At 37.7% G+C, this 22,626-nt stretch overlaps 1 protein-coding gene across 3 annotated transcripts in view; it reads right to left on the reverse strand.

The window, feature by feature from the left end:
* The window catches only part of IMMP2L (inner mitochondrial membrane peptidase subunit 2), an 861,167-nt gene that overhangs the window by 264,876 nt on the left and 573,665 nt on the right, over nucleotides 1-22,626 (reverse strand). For all 3 annotated transcript variants that reach the window (XR_013442826.1, XM_078059472.1, XM_078059473.1), the window contains one exon: nucleotides 19,038-19,103. Coding sequence is in view for 2 of the 3 variants with exons in the window: in XM_078059472.1 (XP_077915598.1) it covers nucleotides 19,038-19,103 (66 nt within the window). In the remaining variant the exon portion in view is untranslated. The remainder of the gene's footprint in view (nucleotides 1-19,037; nucleotides 19,104-22,626) is intronic.

Raw genomic sequence — 22,626 nt, forward strand, 5'->3', positions numbered from 1 at the left:
GTATTTTCTACTTATTTCTAAAGTTAAAGGAATGAAAGTAGATAATATAGACCAGGATTAGCAAACTAGGGCCCAGGGGCCAAATCTAGTCCAGTATCTGTTTCTGTAATTAAAGTTTTATTGGAGCATCCATTTTATGTATCATTTATAGTTGCTTTCATGCTACAGCATCAGAATTGAGTAGTTTTGTCAGAGACGGTATAGCCTGCAAGCTATAAAAAAATATTTACTATCTGGCTGTTTACAGAAAAAGCATATTGACCCCTGCTAGAGGCATCAGGTAACTATGCATGAGGAACCAGTTCAAGATCCCAAAGATACAGTAGCCCGCATCTGAGTACTTGTGTGGAACATTGTAAAAGTGGTTTTCTTCCAACTTCAGAATTTATCAAATATGGACCTATATCTTGATTGAGTAGTACAATAAATTTTTTTCAACAATGACAGAAAAAGTTGATCTTCGAAAATGGGCAAGGCATTTTGTTAAGCTCTGGGGAAGCCAAATAGAAAATCAGTTAATAATACATTACATTTTAGTAGTGTGTTAAAATTTACAAAGTATTGGAAGATACTTGGCCTTCAAAATAACTCTGAAAATAGACAGGTTTTTTTTTCTCCTTTTAAAATCAGAGAGGTCAATAACTTTTCCAAGGTCATACAGCTTGTAAGGAACAGAGCTGGAATTGAATGTATCATCTTACTCCAAGCGTAACACTCCTTCTACTATATCATGCTACTCCTCATTGCCCCTAGACACCTAAAAAAAGCTTTCATAAAACGAAAGTTACAAAAATTTAATAGCACCCATAACTAACTAAGTTAATACCTTAAACACACCTGCTCCGCCACATGAAATTTTTTCTCCAAACATTTTAAAAGAGAAACAGTGGTCAATGTTAAGTTGAAACAAAATTAACTGAAACTGCACAAAAATAGAAGAACTATCTGTTCCTTAATTATTAAGTAATTATTCAGGCTGCTTCTTTCATGCTTCTGGCATGCTTCTTAAGCTTAGTTAAAAAGGTATTTTAAGACAATCTTTTTAGCTTCCTACTAAGATAATTATACTTATATGCCTTTTCCGAATATTTGACAGACTTACATTACTGTGAGCAGAGAAAAAAATAAAAACCAATATTTAGTTCAAAGGAGTGTACAAAAGTCAGCATTTTTCTATATTTTTACTTGGAGGTCACAACTTCAAAAAGTTATACTACTAAGAAATATAATTAAGCCAGCAGCAAAGAAGGCATATAGACTAATGCACTAGCTGGCCCCCAGTGTGATGTGCTTCCTGCTAGGAAATATCAGACTCCACCAGAGCACTTCACATGATCTGTCTGCGCTGGGGGAGGCGAGGGAGGCTCATGGCAGAATTAGGGAGAAAAGTCCCCAAAGCCAGCCCAAAAACAGAGGAAAGGAGCTTAGTTAGAGACTGACTACTATATTTTGGAGAGCAGCAAAGGGATGTTGACAAGGATGGAGCCAGATCAGAGCAACCTGGTAGGCCCCCAGTTGCAGAAAGTTTTTCCTAATTAAGCTATGCCAGTGGGTTTCCTACCTGAAGCCCCCGAGTCATCTCAACCATGCACTGCCTGGAGAGAACACAATGGTTCTAATACTTCCTTTTAGATATGGTGACTTTAATAGGAAGAACATTAAATAATGAAGACATTATTTAATATTCCCTTTCAGGCTCTTGCCTGTAATTTTCTATAAATGGTTTTGTCTGCGTCACATATTATTGTTACCCAATAATTTGCACACAGAATCTTTGTGTACATTACTCCTAGGACTATTATTTATTATTTAGAACTTAATAAATAAGCAATTCTGGAGTTGCCATGTTTTCAAATACCTACCTACTGGAGGTATACAAGTATATTACTATAACATAGGTGTATCTATCTGTGTAACAGACACACTGGGACACTTAAATTCTTATAGATATATGTGAAGTAGGTATTTTTTCTTTCTGGAATATTCAAGGAAAAATGCTATGATATGAATATTTTTCTAATTCTTTCAATCTCCCACTATGAGACAGGGATCAGGATACACACCATATATACCTCTGGGAGTGTGATTAGAAGTATGAGAAAAAAAGGACTTTTTCTTTTTACCCCATATGCTCCAGTATCGTTTCAGTTTTCCTAAATTATACTAAGCCTGAATTGCTTTTGCAGTTAAGGAGGGAGCTGTAGATCTCCTATTCATCTCAAACTTTAACCAGAAAGTTGAACACAACACAGCCCCGTTCCTCAGGTAGACCAGATGCTCTTCCTCCAGGGATGCTCCAGGGGCCTTTGTACATTTTCATGGTGGCAATTGTATTTCTTTGTTACTTTTGTTGCCTTTCCACCAGAGCATAAACTTTCAGGAAGGCAAGAACTCTCTATGGCTGTCAATACAACCTTAGAATCTCCCACATAGTAAAAATTCCAGGCACCCAATACATAATGAGTTTATCATGACTACTTCTAAGAATATCTGATAATTACTGAATACATTCTTATGTGCTGAGCACTGTGCTAACCAAATTATATCCACTATGTCATGTTATCCTGAAGAATACTCTATGGAGTACTATTATAATTTCCACTTACAGATGAGGAAAATTAAGTTTAGAGAATTAAGTAATTTGGTAAAGTAACACAAGAAGTGGCAAAGCTGGGATACAAATCAAGGAAGTCTAAATTTATAGTTTGTGCTCTTGACCTCCACACCATACTGAATGAATAAATGACTATGCATGAGAGAATAAATAGTAAAAATGTTCGTATCTAAAGAAGAATCCTATTCAAGAGACAGGTAGACTAAGGTTAAAAATGAAACCAGAGAAACCAGTGATGGGGCTGGGGAGAGTACCACAATACTCACTGTCACCATTATTAGAAGAAGCAATTCAATCTAAATAGTCTGGTGACTTCCAGCAACTGTCACATCCTCCTACATGAAAGTGTACACACTATGTTTGGTGTAGTACCTCTGAAAACCTCCCTACATTACTAAATTGATTACAGAAATAATTTCGACCTTAAAAATCAAGATCAACATTTTTACATATAAACTTAAAGTGACTATCTCTCTGATGGTGAGGAAGAAATACCTACTGCTAATGCACATAGTTTTTTTTTTTTTTTTTTTTAAAGATTTTATTTATTTATTTGAGAGAGAGAGAATGAGAGACAGAGAGCATGAGAGGGAGGAGGGTCAGAGGGAGAAGAAGACTCCCTGCCGAGCAGGGAGCCCGATGCGGGACTCGATCCCAAGACTCCAGGATCATGACCTGAGCCGAAGGCAGTCGCTTAACCAACTGAGCCACCCAGGCGCCCAATGCACATAGTTTTTATCAGCAATTCCATTTTTATTCACAGATACAGCAGCAGAGTGATAAATAATCATCTACAACTACATAAAAGAAAGATTTCCAAAAAGTCATGGATTACCTACCAATCTATAATATTTAGCAAAGAAGAATTATCATTCTTTCAGGAAGAAGGGAAGAATGTCCAGGAGAAATTAATAATTTCTCAGGTTGGCATCAGAGCAAAACTGATGATTTTTCACAAATGCTTCTAATTTAGTGGTAACAAACCTTATTGGACAGACCCTGGGATGCTTAATTTCATGTTCAAGACCTTATCTATTAAATAATAGTATTGGTCAGAGGCTAAGTACTAAACAAGAATGTGCTGTGCCATTTTTATTTGGAAAAATTCAGAACTCAAACTAAACCAGGCTTAAGTGGCTCAAAAATTTGTGAAAGTCTTCTGTTCAAATCACTAATAGCTAAGGCCCAGTGTATAAATATCTTCCTGTCTTCAAAAGCAACCACCTACCTGGGTCCCATTTGAGAACTATAAAATAAAACCATTAGCTTCCATGCTCTAAAACATTCTATTCCACGATCTTTATCAGGGTCCTGGACACAAGTTTCTTTTCAAATTTCTTCTTCATTCTGTCCTTTCTTTTAGGAAAGAATGCATTCCTAATCTACCAAAAATGTCATAAATCAATACATGGTCTTCAAAGAGTGCCATAGAGATACATTAAGCTCTTCTATTATTCAGAGCTACTGCACCAAAAAAAAAAAAAAAAAAAAAAAAAAAAAGAAAGGAAGAAAAGAAACAAAGAAAAGAAAAGAAAAGAAAAGAAGTTATTAAACAACCATCATTTTTAGTTTTACTGGGCAAAACTCAATTTAGTTCTGTTTTTCTTCCTATAAATCTTCATCATTTCCTGGAACATGATATGATTCAACCATCTGTGATAGGCTAATATTGATTTCTGTATTTTCAATAGCACATTTAAAATCAACAAGCTTTAAAATGTTTAATTTCTAGTGATTCAATGGATTTATTTTTTGCTAATATCAGAAAGTTATTTTTAATAAATTAGGGTGTTTTGACATTTTACAATATAGTCGTAATACTTGAAGAGGAATTATCATTTAAATATTTTGCAGCAAAAGACGTCTCATGCTTCTCTACTGCAGAATACTTTGCAATATCAGTAATTGTTACAGAAAGTCCTACACTGTACTCTCTAGCATGGAAATGACTGTGTTGTGAGCAGGACATGCTTCTCCACATCATCGATCCTGCCTGACCTAAGGCCTCCCTGGGGCCAAGAAGTGATTGTTTTCTATGAACACTTCTTGGAATTCTCCTGAACAAGAAGAACCACAAACTGAAGAAAATCAAGTTATGTAAAGTGAATTATAAAGCAGATTACATTTCACTGGTAGGGCGACCATTTGTTGCAGTTTGTCTTGGCAGTTACCGGATGCTGATTATTCCAACATAATAATCATCCCCTTTCACTCTCAAAAGTGTCCTAGTTTCGGTGATGAATTATATGGTTACCCCCTTCACCAGTGACTTACTTCACTGAGGTTGCTATCTACATGGGCTCCCAGATTCCAAGTATCTATAAAGTGTATTTTGGTAGGTAAGAAGACAAATGATAACAGGCTTCATTTCTGACAGGGCTGAGAAAATCTGTGAAACAGAAATACAAGTGCCCAATAAAACAATGTTGATGCCTTACAAATTTCAGTTGTGGTTGATTTATATTGACTTCCTGCAGTTTGGTGCTTTGTATTCATTTGATCATCTTCTAAAATAGTCCTTCTATGTGAGTCACAACAAATTAATAAGAAAAAGCAAATAACTATGCAAAATATTTTGGTGGAACTAATGGTCTTGTCTAAATATTACTTTCATTAGCTTTTTACTGTTCGTGTTATAGATAAGCAGACCCACTGGGGTTAACTTTATGAAAATGACTATATTCCTAGTTAAGTTATCCACACAATCAAGCAACTGTCTTGTGATGTTAATCAATGTTGACATCATGACAGAAAGTTCAGACTTGCAAAAGTCACCTCTTCTACCATCTTAGGAATATTTGGCTGAATTCACTGAACAAATACTTCAACTCTACTTTTACCTTGTCAATGTAATCATGATGACTGTGATTACAAATAATGTGACTACTTTTATGAGTCACTCTGAAAATATCAAATCAAAGTAGTCATCATTCATGTCATAAACAAGGATACTTAACTACTTTTAGAAGAAGCTACATATTATTTCCTCAAGAGAAAAATACTTTGACCAGTTACTTGGGTCAGACTGCCTCCCTTTCATCTATTCTCCACACAGCAAACAGAGGGATCTTTTAAAAATGCCAATCACATCCTATCACTCATGGCTCAACACATTCCACGGGCTTGCCATTCCACTACAGTAAAATCCAAAGTCCTTATTATGACCCACAAAGCTCTGCAAACCTCTGATACCTAGTCTCCTACCTGAATTTTCCTAGTTTGGTGGAGTCCGATATGCCGACTTCTTGCAATTCTTTAAACTCATTTACTGTGTACCCATCTCAGGATTGCATTGTTTATTTCTTTGGTGTGAATTGCCTTTGTCCCAGATCCTAGTATGGCTCTCTTTCTTCCTCCCCTAATTTAGGAGTCTGCTAACTATCTGCTCATTAGAGAGGTTTACAGTGAACATCCTGCCTAAAATAGCAGTCCCAGACCCCCACTTTATACAGCCTTTCCGACTTTATTTTTCTTTAGCACTTCTAGTTCAGTGTCATGTGTTGCATTACATGTTATGTATTTGCCTGCTATCTGCTTCTAACCACTAGGATGTAAGCTCCGTGACAGCAGGGACTTTGTCTCTTCTATCCAATTATGTTTCTCTAGTGGCTAGACCAGTGCTCATTAAATGAATGTTTCTAAGGCCTACTCGGTCAGCAAACTGATTAAAGAGAACCTAATCATTTAAAGTAATTTCAGAATTTGTGTTGAAATGCTTTGACTTCTAAATCTGAAGTCCACCACCTCCCCATTGCATTTGATCTTGAAATCCATTTCATGCAGTGTTGGTAAGAGGGTAATATATTGGTGAGATGTACAACAAACCTCTTTGGAGGGAAATCTGGCTGTATACACTAGAACTAAAAATAACAACAACAGCAATAACAACAACATGCGTTGACCCAGTATTTCTACTTCTAGCTATCTGTTCTACAACAATAAACACACAAATGTCCAAAAGTATGTGTGCAGGGATGTTCATGATAGCATTTTGAATTTTTCCAGTTTGTGTTATTTCTGTAGTTTAAATAAATAAGTAAATAAATAAATAAATAAATAAACAAACAAACAAATAAATAAATCCTCCCCAGAGGGTAAGGTCAAAGCAATTACCAAGGATAACAGATTATAGTTTTATTGAACATGAGGCTTCAAAGGGTGATGCTAAGCGAAGTGAGTGCTGACTACAATGCCCCAATTTGGGAGGCCTCACAATATCTGCCTGACGTACAAGCCCCTTCCAAGAGGTTCCTTAGAGCTGCAGGGTCCGTACTAGCTGACTGGCCTACACAACCACAACCGGCCAGACCAAGGAAGGGCACCCACCCCAAGGGCGGCTGATGAGTGGATTGACCAGTGACCTGTCAGGTGGACGTATCCTAGTTCCGTACCTCAAAGCGACACACTCAGATTTCTCTCAGGTAGTTTAAACAAGAGGCACACCCAAGGAAGTGAGCAGTTGGCATGGGGCGAAAGCCAATGGGAACACAAGCAAGACAGACAAAAACAAGGGTAGAGGGTGCAGGTGCACAGAAACCAGAAGTCCAGCTGTAGCACCGTTTCTAGTCTTCAGGGAGGCGAGGTTGATCCTTGGCTTTCGCCACACTTCTTTCCCCAGGTAGAAACATAATATGAGTCAACCATCTGCTGAATTATCTTTAAAATAAGTGCTCTTTAAACTATATTTTACTACATATCTGTTTTTTATAACTAACAGAACATTAAATTGAGGATTAGATTAAGCCTTGAAAATGCTTAGCTCTGAAAAGATAATGGTTTCCTCTCTACCCTCTAATTATGTGTAATTCACAATAAAAATACAAAACCCACAAACAGGGTAACTGAATCCTAATAAGTCAGATTTTTTTCTTTGATCATTTTATGAAATATCAAGTTCTTTCCAAAAAAAAAAAAAGTTCTGGTGATGTGCATTTCAGTTTAGCTTGCCTACTAAGTAATCAAGTATTATCCAAGGTAAGACTGGGAATGGAAAGTGCACATCACAGACCAAAGCACATTGTCTACTACAAGTTAGGATACCAATAGACAAATGACTTCTGGTAGAAGAAAGACAGCATATTTTTAAATATGATTTTTATATGTTCTGGCATTTTAAAAAAAAACGGGTCATAGACTAAAAGAGGTGAGCACGTCACTAAATAATACTGTATTACCTAATACCTCCTAATGTTTTTCAACACTGTTAGAAAATTATTATAGGAACATATCCAATTATAGGGCGCCTGGGTGGCTCAGTCGGTTAAGCGTCTGCCTTCGGCTCAGGTCATGATCCCAGGGCCCTGGGACTGAGTCCTGCATCGGGCTCCCTGCTCAGCAGGGAGTCTGCTTCTCCCTCTACCACTCCCCCCCGCTTGTGATCTCTCTCTCTCATATAAATAAATAAAATCTTTAAAAAATAAAAAATAAAAAAATAAAGGAATATATCCAATTATTAATTTAAAGCCCAGGAAGCCTAGAATTTTTAAGTACCTATTTTATTCAGAGGAATAAAATTTTAAATTTTCTTTTAAAACACTAAATAGGGGCGGAGCAAGATGGCGGAGGAGTAGGAGACCTGGATTTCCTCTCCTCTCAGGAATTCAGCTGGATAGGGATCAAACCATTCTGAACACCTACAAACTCAACAGGAGATCGAAGAAAAGAATAGCAACAACTCTGAACAGAAAAGCGACCACTTTCTGGAAGGTAGGACGTGCGGAGAAGTGAATCCGAGGCGATATTCGGGAGGATAGACGGCGGGGGAGGGGCCTCCCTCGGCCGCTTCTGGCAAGTGATAGAGCCGCGGAGCACAAAGTCGGAACTTCTAGAAGTCTGCTCCGCTGAGGGACGTCGCTCCAGTGGCTAAGCGGGGGGTGGAACCCTCGCGGGACAGTGGGGTCTCGGGACCCTCGGGGTCACAGAAAGACCAGGGGTGCCTGAGTGCGGCAGAGCTCCCAGGTATCGGAGCAGGGAAGCCGGCTGCAGAGACGGAGCCCAGGCGCGGGCTCTCAGCTTGGGGTTGCTATAAACCGTGATCCGCGGCACAGTCAGGCCACTGCTCCTCCAGCAGGGACCCAACAAGCGGCAGATCCGGGGAGACTCCCCTTCTTCCCCCAGGAGGAGAGGTGCGGGAGCGCACCGCGGGGATCTGCTGGGTTTGGAGACTCCACCCGGGGTCGGGTCCCAGATAGAAAGGCGCGGTCACAGGCCGGGTGAGCACGGAGCGCGGCCGGAGACCGGGGAGATGGGAGTGACTGACGGCTTTTCTCTGGGGGCGCACTGAGGAGCGGGACCCCGAGTTCTCGGCTCCTCCGGGGCGGAGACTGGGAGGCCGCCATTTTCACTCTCCGCCTCCAAAGCTGTACGGAAAGCTTGCAGGGAACAAAAGCTCCGGAGAGCAAACCCGAGCAGATTACTTAGCCCGGACCGGCAAGGGCGGGGCAATTTTGCCTCCGGCAAAGACATTTGGGAACCACGGCAACAGGCCCCTCCCCCAGAAGATCAGCGAGAACAGCCAGCCAAGACCAAGTTTACCGATCAATGAGAACGGCAGAACTCCAGCGCTAGGGGAATACTGCACATAGAATTCATGGCTTTTTTACCATGATTCTTTAGTCTTTCAAAGTTAATTAATTTTTTTAACTGTCTTTTTTTCTTTTTTCTTTTTTTTCTTTTTTTTTTGAATTTTTCTTTTTCCCTTTTTCAACCAACATCTTATCAATCCCTTTTTTTAAAAAAAAAACATTTTTATTTTTCATTTTTAAAGTCATATTCTATCCCTTCATAGTAGTTACCCGTATTTTTGGCATATATATATAAGTTGTTCTCTCTTTAAAATCTTGAGATAGTTTCTTCTAACAGATCAAAATATACTCTAAATCTCTAGTGTATGGTTTTTTTCTACTCCCCTGCCTGATCACATTCTCTCCCTTTTTTCTTTCTTTCTTTTTTTTTTAATCCTCTTCTTTCTTTTTTCAAACAACTTATCAAATCCTTTTTTAAAATTTTTTATAATTTCCATCTTTACAGTCATATTCCATCCCTTCATCATATCAACCCTTATTTTTGTACATATATAAGTTTTTCTTTCTTTAAAATTTTGGGAGGGACTTTCTTTTAACAGACCAAAATACACCCAAAATCTAGTGTGTGGCACTGATCTATAAACCAGCCTGATCATATTTGATCACATTCTGTTTTTGTTTTGTTTTGTTTTGTTCTGCTTTTGTTTGTTTTTATCTTTATCTTTTTTTTTTTCTTTTGTTCGTTCTTTTTCTTTTTTCTCTCTTTCCCTTTCTTTTCCCACTGCTTCAGGTCTTTTCTGATTTGTTTAGAGTATATTTTCTGGGGACGTTGTTACCCTGCTAGCATTTTGTTCTCTCATTAATCAATTCTCCTCTGCACAAAATGACAAGACGGAAAAGATCACCTCAACAAAAAGAACAAGAGATAGTACCAACTGCCAGGGACCTACTCAATACGGACATTAGTACGATGTCAGATCTAGAGTTCAGAATCATCACTTTAAAGATACTAGCTGGGCTTGAAAAAAGCATGGAATTTATTAGAGAAACGCTTTCTGGAGAAGTAAGAGAACTAAAATCGAACCAAGTAGAAATCAAAAAGGCTATTAATGAGGTGCAATCAAATATGGGGGCGCTAACTGCTAGGATAAATGAGGCAGAAGAAAGAATCAGTGAGATAGAAGACCAAATGATGGAAAATAAAGAAGCTGAGAAAAAGAGAGATAAACAACTACTGGATCACGAGGGCAGAATTCGAGAGATAAACGATACCATAAGACGAAACAACATTAGAATAATTGGGATCCCAGAAGAAGAAGAAAGAGAGAGAGGGGCAGAAGGTATAATGGAGCAAATTATAGCAGAGAACTTCCCTAATTTGGGGAAGGAAACAGGCATCAAAATCCAGGAAGCACAGAGAACCCCTCTCAAAATCAATAAAAATAGGTCAACACCCCGACATCTAATAGTAAAACTTACGAGTCTCAGAGACAAAGAGAAAATCCTGAAAGCAGCTCGGGAGAAGAGATATGTAACCTACAATGGTAGAAACATTAGATTGGCAACAGACTTATCCACAGAGACCTGGCAGGCCAGAAAGGACTGGCAGGACATATTCAGAGCACTAAATGAGAAAAATATGCAGCCAAGAATACTATATCCAGCTAGGCTGTCATTGAAAATTGAAGGAGAGATAAAAAGCTTCCAGGACAAACAAAAACTAAAGGAATTTGCAAACACGAAACCAGCCCTACAACAAATATTGAAAGCGGTCCTCTAAGCAAAGAGAGAGCCTAAAAGCAACATAGACCAGAAAGGAACACAAACAATAGACAGTAAGAGTCACTTTACAGGCAATACAATGGCACTAAATTCCTATCTTTCAATAGTTACCCTGAATGTAAATGGGCTAAATGCCCCAATCAAAAGACACAGGCTATCAGATTGGATTAAAAAACAAGACCCATCGATATGCTGTCTGCAAGAGACTCATTTTAGACCCAAAGACACCCCCAGATTGAAAGTGAGGGGGTGGAAAACCATTTACCATGCTAATGGACACCAAAAGAAAGCTGGGGTGGCAATCCTTATATCAGACAAATTAGATTTTAAACCAAAGACTGTAATAAGAGATGAGGAAGGACACTATATCCTACTTAAAGGGTCTATCCAACAAGAAGATCTAACAATTGTAAATATCTATGCCCCTAACATGGGAGCAGCCAATTATATAAGGCAATTAATAACAAAAGCAAAGAAACACATCGACAACAATACAATAATAGTGGGGGACTTTAACACCCCCCTCACTGAAATGGACAGATCGTCTAAGCAAAAGATCAACAAGGAAATAAAGACTTTAAATGACACACTGGACCAAATGGACTTCACAGACATATTCAGAACATTCCATCCCAAAGCAACCGAATACACATTCTTCTCTAGTGCCCATGGAACATTCTCCAGAATAGATCACATCCTAGGTCATAAATCAGGTCTCAACCGGTACCAGAAGATTGGGATCATCCCCTGCCTATTTTCAGACCACAATGCTTTGAAACTAGAACTCAATCACAAGAGGAAAGTCGGAAAGAACTCAAATACATGGAGGCTAAAGAGCATCCTACTGAAGAATGAATGGGTCAACCAGGAAATTAAAGAAGAATTAAAAAAATTCATGAAAACCAATGAAAATGAAAACACAACTATTCAAAATCTTTGGGATACAGCAAAGGCAGTCCTAAGAGGAAAGTATATAGCAATACAAGCCTTTCTCAAGAAACAAGAAAGGTCTCAAGTACACAACCTAACCCTACACCTAAAGGAGCTGGAGAAAGAACAGCAAATAAAGCCTAAACCCAGCAGGAGAAGAGAAATCATAAAGATCAGAGCAGAAATTAATGAAATAGAAACCAAAAGAACAGTAGAACAGATCAACGAAACTAGGAGCTGGTTCTTGGAAAGAATTAACAAGATTGATAAGCCCCTGGCCAGACTTATCAAAAAGAAAAGAGAAATGACCCAAATCAACAAAATCATGAATGAAAGAGGAGAAATCACAACCAACACCAAAGAAATACAAACAATTATAAGAACATATTATGAACAACTCTATGCCAGCAAACTAGATAACCTGGAAGTAATGGATGCATTCCTAGAGATGTATCAACTACCAAAACTGAACCAGGAAGAAATAGAAAACCTGAACAGACCTATAACCACTAAAGAAATAGAAGCAGTCATCAAAAATCTCCCAAAACACAAAAGCCCAGGGCCAGATGGCTTCCCAGGGGAATTCTACCAAACATTTCAAGAAGAATTAATACCTATCCTTCTGAAACTGTTCCAAAAAATAGAAATGGAAGGAAAACTTCCAAACTCATTTTATGAGGCCAGCATTACCTTGATCCCAAAACCAGACAAAGACCCCATCAAAAAGGAGAATTACAGACCAATATCCCTGATGAACATGGATGCAAAAATTCTCACCAAAATACTAGCCAATAGGATCCAACAGTACATTAAAAGGATTATTCACCACGACCAAGTCGGATTTATCCCTGGGCTGCAAGGTTGTTTCAACATCCGCAAATCAATCAACGTGATACAATACATTAACAAAAGAAAGAACAAGAATCATATGATCCTCTCAATAGATGCAGAAAAAGCATTTGACAAAGTACAGTATCCTTTCTTGATCAAAACTCTTCAGAGTATAGGGATAGAGGGTACGTACCTCAATATCATAAAAGCCATCTATGAAAAACCTACAGCGAATATCATTCTCAATGGGGAAAAACTGAGAGCTTTCCCCCTAAGGTCAGGAACGCGGCAGGGATGTCCACTACCACCATTGCTATTCAACATAGTATTGGAAGTCCTAGCCACAGCAATCAGACAACAAAAAGAAATCAAAGGCATCCAAATTGGCAAAGAAGAAGTCAAACTCTCACTCTTTGCAGATGATATGATACTTTATGTAGAAAATCCCAAAGACTCCACCCCAAAACTGCTAGAACTCATACAGGAATTCAGTAAAGTGGCAGGATATAAAATCAATGCACAGAAGTCAGTGGCATTCCTATACACCAACAATAAGTCAGAAGAAAGAGAAATTAAGGAGTCGATCCCATTTACAATTGCACCCAAAACCATAAGATACCTAGGAATAAATCTAACCAAAGAGGCAAAGGATCTGTACTCAGAAAACTATAAAATACTCATGAAAGAAATTGAGGAAGACACAAAGAAATGGAAAAACGTTCCATGTTCATGGATTGGAAGAACAAATATTGTGAAGATGTCAATCCTACCTAGAGCAATCTACACATTCAATGCAATCCCCATCAAAATACCATCCACTTTCTTCAAAGAAATGGAACAAATAATCCTAAAATTTGTATGGAACCAGAAAAGACCCCGCATAGCCAGAGGAATGTTGAAAAAGAAAAGCAAAGCTGGCGGCATCACGATTCCGGACTTCCAGCTCTACTACAAAGCTGTCATCATCAAGACAGTATGGTACTGGCACAAAAACAGACACATAGATCAATGGAACAGAATAGAGAGCCCAGAAATGGACCCTCAACTCTATGGTCAACTCATCTTTGACAAAGCAGGAAAGAATGTCCAATGGAAAAAAGACAGTCTCTTCAACAAATGGTGTTGGGAAAATTGGACAGCCACATGCAGAAGAATGAAACTGGACCATTTCCTTACACCACACACAAAAATAGACTCCAAATGGTTGAAAGACCTCAATGTGAGACAGGAGTCCATCAAAATCCTAAAGGAGAACACCGGCAGCAACCTCTTTGACCTCAGCCGCAGCAACTTCTTCCTAGAAACATCGCCAAAGGCAAGGGAAGCAAGGGCAAAAATGAACTATTGGGACTTCATCAAGATAAAAAGCTTTTGCACAGCAAAGGAAACAGTCCACAAAACCAAAAGACAACTGACAGAATGGGAGAAGATATTTGCAAATGACATATCAGATAAAGGGCTAGTATCCAAAATCTATAAAGAACTCATCAAACTCAACACCAAAAGAACAAAGAATCCAATCAAGAAATGGGCAGAAGACATGAACAGACATTTTTCCAAAGAAGACATCCAAACGGCCAACAGACACATGAAAAAGTGTTCAATATCGCTCGGCATCAGGGAAATCCAAATCAAAACCTCAATGAGATACCACCTCACACCAGTCAGAATGGCTAAAATTAACAAGTCAGGAAATGACAGATGTTGGCGGGGATGCGGAGAAAGGGGAACCCTCCTACACTGTTGGTGGGAATGCAAGCTGGTGCAGGCACTCTGGAAAAGAGTACGGAGGTTCCTCAAAAAGTTGAAAATAGAGCTACCATACGATCCAGCAATTGCACTACTGGGTATTTACCCCAAAGATACAAAAGTAGGGACCCGAAAGGCTACGTGCACCCCGATGTTTATAGCAGCAATGTCCACAATAGCCAAACTGTGGAAAGAGCCAAGATGTCCATCAACAGATGAATGGATAAAGAAGATGTGGTATATATATACAATGGAATATTATGCAGCCATCAAAAGGAATGAGATCTTGCCATTTGCAATGACGTGGATGGAACTGGAGGGTATTATGCTGAGCGAAATAAGTCAATCAGAGAAAGACATGTATCATATGACCTCACTGATATGAGGAATTCTTAATCTCAGGAAACAAACTGAGGGTTGCTGGAGTGGGGGGTGGGGTGGGAGGGATGGGGTGACTGGGTGATGGACACTGGGGAGGGTATGTGTTCTGGTAAGCGCTGTGAATTGTGCAAGACTGTTGAATCTCAGATCTGTACCTCTGAAACAAATAATGCAATATATGTTAAGAAAGAAAAAAAGAAGAAGAAGAATGTAGCAGGAGGGGAAGAATGAAGGGGGGGAAATCGGAGGGGGAGAAGAACCATGAGAGACAATGGACTCTGAAAAACAAACTGAGGGTTCTAGAGGGGAGGGGGTTGGGAGGATGGGTTAGCCTGGTGATGGGTATTGAGGAGGGCACGTTCTGCATGGAGCACTGGGTGTTATGCACAAACAATGAATCATGGAACACTACATCTAAAATTAATGATGTAATGTATGGGGATTAACATAACAATAAAAAAAATTAAAAAAAATAAAAAATAAAAAATAAAACACTAAATAAAAAAAAAAGTTTTTTCTAATCAATTATCAAAAAGTTTTTAGAGGCTACATACTGAGAGAGTCTTGAGCCTTGATAATTTCATTCCTTATGTTACTCATTGCTTCATGATAGAGGTGTAGTGAAGGTGGACACAAAGGGCCGTATATCCAAAGTGTTAAGTTTCAGGGTTAGAACAAAGAAGCCAGCCTTTCCCCAAGTGGGTTGCAGCAGTGGGGGGGAAAAAAAAAAGGTATAAATCTCTTATATCTCCAACCCCTTCCCCTCATCTCCCAACACTGCACCAATAACCCTCGGTCTAGCTCAGGCCCTCTGTGAACCCAATACAGTATTTACACTTACTGAGGAAAGCAACAACCCAGGTTTTTCCTCAGGGAGGTCTGTTGTAGGATTTCTAATTACACAAGAGTTTTTTTATGTCTGACCAAGTTTTACAATCTCACATTGTTGACTCCAGCTGGTGGCCACTAATGATACATCTGAATTAAAGCTGTGTTCTCTTTGGATTATAATGTAAAATGAATCCCTTGACATTCCTAATCTTGTTAGATTATTTGACATAGATAAAATTTTTGCTCCCTTTGTTGACCAATTCTTTTTTTAATAGCTTTATGGAGATGTAATTTATATAACATATAATTTACCCATTTAAAATGTACAATTCATTGTTTTTAATATATTCACGGAGCTGTGTGACTATCACAATTTTTTATTTATTTTTTTTATTTTTTTAAAGATTTTATTTATTTATTTGACAGAGAGAGACAAAGTGAGAGAGGGAACACAAGCAGGGGGAGTGGGAGAGGGAGAAGCAGACTTCCCACGGAGCAGGGAGCCCGATGCGGGGCTCGATCCCAGGACCCTGGGATCATGACCTGAGCCGAAGGCAGACGCTTAACCACTGAGCCACCCAGGCGCCCCTATCACAATTTATTTTAGAATGTTTTATGCCCCTTACCAAAAACAAACAAACAAAAGTTAAAAAAAAAAAAAAAAAATTGTACCCATATCTCTCATTCCCCTTTTTTATGCCCCTGGGAACCCCTAATCTATTTTTTGCCTCTATGAATTTGCCTATTCTGGACATTTCATATACCATAAATAGAGTCAAATGCTATATGGTCTTTTGTGACTGGCTTCAATCATTTAATATAACATATTCAAGGTTTGCTGACTCATTCCTTGAATGGGATTTGCATCACATCCACACAAACTGTTTTCCAAATATTAAAAGCATATTTGGGACATTTATGGATGAATATCAAATAGTTTTCCAAATTTATTGCTCTTCCCAGTTTCCTACTGAAATCAGAAGACTAGATAGGATCTTCAAAATAGAAAGCAGTCACCAAATTCTGCAAATTGACTACACAAATCCTACAGGTAACAAAAACTAAACTCTTTGATATGAATACACTTACACCTGACTAAAATCACATTATTATACACATTCATCCTCCCCAAATGCCCAATCTATTTAAGGAATCAAAATCAAAGGACCTCTTATAATTCAAAATATTAAATAACCGGTACAAAATGAGCAAATGCATTGAAAAGACACTTCACCCAAGAAAATATACAAATGGCAAGTAAGCACATGGAAACATACTCAACATCAGTAGCCTTCAGGGAAACGCAAATCAAAACCACAACGAGATTCTACTTTACACCCATGAGGATGGCCATAATAAAAAATTTCGTAATACCAAGTGTTGGCAAGGATACAAAGAAACTGAAACCCCTGTACATTGCTGGTAGAACATAAAATATTATAGCCACTTTTGAAAACAGTTTGGTAGTTACCAAAGTTAAACATCTACTTCACCATAATAGCCAGCGTCTTAGGTATATAGGCGTTTTAACAGTGATATGTGTGAATACATCTCAGTAGAAATAAAAACATATTTCCACACAAAGACACACATGTCCATAACATTTCCACAAATGTCCATATCTCTACTCATAATATCCCCAAACTGGAAAAGTCCTAATGTTCATTAGTTCGTAAATGAACGTTCAAAATGTGGTAGGTCCATACAATGGAATATACTCAACCATAAAAAGGAAACAAACTACAGATATACACACTTGGAGAACTAAAAAAACATTCTGATATGTGTGGGGGGAAACACAGGTATAAAAGACTACATATTGTATAATACCATCTAAATAAATTTTCTAGAAAAGGCTAAACTATGAGGACAGAAAGCAGATTCCTGGTTGCCTGGGACTGGCCATTGGGGCTGGTGGGAGCCTCATTTAAGTGCAAATGGGAGGAGGGAACTTTTGAAGGTAAGGGAAGTGTTCAAAACCTAGATTGTGGTGAGGCTTGCACAATTGTGTATACTTATAATGAAACTTGTTACACTGTATATTTAAAATGGGGTGAGTTGTGCACTATATAAATTTTACCTCAATAAAGCTTTTAAAACAAAGAAAGACTGCACAAATATTCATAAGTATAAACCATTCAAACCATCCCACGATAGCTCCATTCATACCATGCAGACTACTCATGAACAGATAATCATGACATGAAAATTTTTGCCATTCATTCCCACATCAGCAAGTTCTCACACTGTTTGGTGTGAAGGCTCCTTTATACACTTAAAAATAACTGAGGCTCTCAAAGAACTGTTTGTCAATATTTACCACATTAGAAAATACACTCTGTCAATATTTACCATATGGGAAATTAAAATGGTGAATTAAAAAATATTTATAGATTCAATCTAAAATAATAATAAACCTATTTGTTAACACACACACAAATATGTTTAATGAAAAGTATAATTATTTTCCAAAACACAAGAAAAAATAGTGAGATCAGTGGGATTTTTTTTTTTTTTTTGCCAATCCGTTTAGTGTTTGGCTGAATAGGAGACAGCCATATTCCAGTATCTGCTCCTGCATTTAATCTGATGCCATAGCACACATCACATACCCTCTGGAAAACTCCACTGTGCACTTGAGAGAAAATAAGAGTGAAAAAGCAAACAGCATCTTAGTATTATTAGGAAAGTAGTTCTGATCTCACTGACCCCCTCAATGGGTCTTGGGAATGTCCAGCGACCCTTTGGCCATCCTTTGAGAACTGCTGGCCTTGATTCTGCCCTAAAACCAACTGAGATTCATTTTAATGAGATTGTTTAATCTGTAGGGTCACTAATACAGACATTTTAGGATTAAGCTTTTTGGCAAACAGGATCTGAAAATTTTCTGAATACTGGGGCGCTGGGATGGCACAGGCAGGTTAAGCCTCCAACTCTCGGTTTCAGCTCAGATCATGATCTCAGGGTTGTGAGTACACGTGTATAAAAGCTGCCACTTAGTTTCTGTATTTGCGTCCAAAATAATAAGATGTTCATGAGTTTATCTAAAATAAACCTTGATATCATAATGATACCATAATCTAAAACAATCATGCTAATTTTAATATTCAAAAAAATAATTAGTGGTCAGTTTAATTATTTAGTGGTTAACTTCAGTTAACATTTATTTCTCCTATGCCTCACAGATAAAAGATAATAATATAATCAAGAAGTTATGTAAGCCTTACATCGTGAAATGGTTGATGATGCTCACTGAAGAAGTACCAGTTCATTTGGGAAGTCTCCAAAGCTTTGGTCCTCTGAATTGAGTGGTACTTCCCAAGTGATATGATTTAAAACTCAACAAAATTCCAGAATTTATAACTTGAACTCAAAAACAACAGTTTCGTACTCACTTTACAATATCTCCTTCAAGAGCAATCACTCTTTTAATGATCTTCTGTTCTGGGTTTTTAGGCGACCTAGAATAAAATAAGGTTATACAATCAGTTATGTCTCTATTGTTTTAAGACAATGAAAAGCAATTTTGCGACTAAATGGGCTAAATTAAAATCATGACAGAGTCCTTCCCACCCATGACAGTGACATCAATCCTACTTAGGTCTCAAGTGATAGAAAGCTACTATTGATGTCATTCTCATTTTAAACTTCTGGAGGAGGAGAAGCCATGCTGAAAGTTTATTCAAATAAAAAATACAAGAGGGATAAGAATTTTAACATTAGAGCTAAGCACCTGCAAGAAAGAGGATTCATACATACAAAAATGATTAGACATTTTTTTTTAAAATCACATACTTAAGTTTCCTTATTTCATTTAAAATAAACAGTGGAATTTGATTTAAATGTTCAAGAAAACAATACAGATGAGAAGTGTTTTAAAAAGAAAATCAGAAGATCCTTTTAAACTGCACTTAGGCTTAGCCATTTGAAAATTACGTAATTCGGAATGGGTACTGACAACCACTCTATTCCTGGAATTTCACTCTGGAGAAGACCATGTCCGTCCTGAGCAGCCCTACTGAGAGACTCACCAAGTGAGGAAATAAGGTCTGCCAGCCATGTGAGCAAGCTTAGCAGCAGAACCTTCAGGCCTCGTCAAGTATTCAGAGACTGTAGCTCTGGCCACGTGTCACCACAGTCTCTTGAGAGACCACAAGGCAGACCAGCCATCCACACTGCTTCTGGCTTCCGGATACTCAGACAATATGTGAGATAATAAACGTTTGTTGCTTTGAGCTTCGAGATGTTGGAGTAACATCTCCACATCTCCAATAATCTCCATTATTACACAGCAATGACTAAATCTTAATAAGACCAATTTCATGCCAATAACATTTTAAGTCTTTTAACAGACACATTTCAAGGAACATCTCATATATCATCACATAAATGATCATTTAATATGAATTTGGAAATCAAGGATAGATAAAAATATTCTCAATTCAAGTCACATTTTGAAAGGAGTTGCTTTTAAAAAGGAAAGTAAATGCACAAAAACTGAAAAGATTAAATATATTCAAAATGCAACACTTCATCAAAGTAAATATGCAGTTTCAATAAGATTTATATTTCACATTATATCTTGCAGAGAAAATGAAATCATCTAAACCATTTGCATCTACTTGTGAAAATTAGTCTCACAATTTTTCACTAAATTATAAATATTTTTTATTTTATTTTATTTTTTTTAAAGATTTTATTTATTTATTTGAGACAGAGAGAATGAGAGAGACAGCACATGAGAGGGGGGAGGGTCAGAGGGAGAAGCAGACTCCCTGCTGAGCAGGGAGCCCGATGTGGGACTCGATCCAGGGACTCCAGGATCATGACCTGAGCCGAAGGCAGTCGCTTAACCGACTGAGCCACCCAGGCGCCCAATATTCTTTATTTTATTTTATTTTATTTTATTTTATTTTATTTTATTTTTTAAGATTTTATTTATTTGCGAGAGAGAGAATGAGAGACAGAGAGCATGAGAGGGAGGAGGGTCAGAGGGAGAAGCAGACTCCCTGCCGAGCAGGGAGCCCGATGTGGGACTCGATCCCGGGACTCCAGGATCATGACCTGAGCCGAAGGCAGTCGCTTAACCAACTGAGCCACCCAGGCGCCCCCCAATATTCTTTATTTTAAAAGGAAATTTGATCAGAGTTTTAGATTGCACTGTCCCCTTCACTGAACTGATTAACCATTATATTTCTATAATTTTACTGTCATTTATATACAGCCAGAGTGAGGGATCTCGGCACAGTGAAGCTGATGAAATTGTGCAGGACTACTCATAGACATTTAGAAAATTCCCCTCCCATGTCTCTCTCTTTTATTTTAGATAACCAAAAATGTGTAAGATAATATTCAGCCTCAATGATCACCAAAGAATTGCATTTTAGAACAATGGAATATCATTTTCCTATTATACTGACAAACAATAATAATAATAATCATAGTAATACCAGTAATACAGTTTGTTGTTGAGGGTCTAGGGACATGGTGCTCTATATATAAAGCATATGGTCATGTAATGTGCCTTTCTGTAAAACACTGTCGATTTTATATTCTCTTTAACAAGACAACAATACTTTTAGGAATTTATCCTAATGAAATGATTATGAATATATGCAAAATTTTAGCTATATGGATGTTATCTATTTTTTTAAAAAAGAAAAAAAATTAGTTAAGAGTAGATTGGTTAAATAGTCCATCCACATAATAAAATATTTTCCAGTCATTAAAAATGATATTAGAGGGAAGCCTGGGCGGCTCAGTAGGTTAAGCGTCTGCTTTTGGCTCAGGTCATGATCCCAGAGTCCTGGGATCGAGTCCCACATCGGGCTCCTTGCCCAGTGGGGAGCCTGCTTCTCCCTCTGCCTGCCGCTCCCCCTGCTTGTGCTCTCTCTGACAAATAAATAAATAAAATATTTTAAAGAAAACAAAAATATTATAAAAGAATTTTTAATGATGTGAAATTATCAACGTAATTTACAGATTAAAATGGAAATAGAAAATATTATGTGTACTGTGACCTCGCATCTGTAATTAGAGAAATAAAATGCACATGCGATTGTACTAGAAAAAAACCAGGCAGGACATAAAACCAAAGTTGGGGGGTATGGAGTTCTGTATAGATAAAAAAAAAAAAAATGCCTAAATTTTTTTGGTTCAGATTTGTGGGAAGTTTATGAACAGATGACAACTGTTTGGGTCATATGACATTACCTGAGAAGAAATGCTCCAAGAAAGGGGTGAGACCTGAACTAACTGCCAAGTTCCCCCATCTAATATGGATGCAGTATTAATGTTAATGAAATAATATGAAAAGCAATCCTTATCACCGTAAAGCAATATTTTATGCCGACAACTTTTAAGCTTTTGAGGTACTTGAAAAGTATTTCATATTTTAAAATAATGTATATTTTAAGATCATGAGGCAAAATAGAATATGCAAAGTGAGCTGTCTATATAATTAAAGTCTTATGAATTACCACTTCAAATATATCTATAAATTTTAATGTAATATTAAACTCATGAATCTAATCAAATGATTCAAAATGGGGAAAAAAGCTATTACTAACATTAATCCCATTACTGCTCAAAATCTATATCTATATTTTAATCATTGGGCTGTTGAAGGCACTACTTTGATGTAAGTAGAAGTGGTATGAGAGTTATAGATTTACATTGTGAAAATCATTGAACTTCCCTTTGTCTAAATTTTCTTGGCCATTTGCCTATCTCCCAGGAAGTGTCAAGAATAACAAGTGAAGGATTATACGCCTTCCTTAGGGATATGATGTATGCTGTCCAATAATACTAAATTTTGCATTTAAATTTGTAATTTTAGTGTTTTCATAATAAGCATTGTTTTTACAATATTTGTTTCTGGAGCCTGAATTTTAAGCATTCTGTTTTATGCCGCTGATTTAATTAGGCAAGATTTCTCCAGAGGCTTGGACAGGATGCCTTGAATTGTCAGCATAGGTCTCAGAT

The sequence above is a fragment of the Halichoerus grypus genome, chromosome 12 (genome assembly GCF_964656455.1).
Source record: "Halichoerus grypus chromosome 12, mHalGry1.hap1.1, whole genome shotgun sequence".
NCBI classification, from domain to species: Eukaryota; Metazoa; Chordata; class Mammalia; order Carnivora; family Phocidae; genus Halichoerus; species Halichoerus grypus.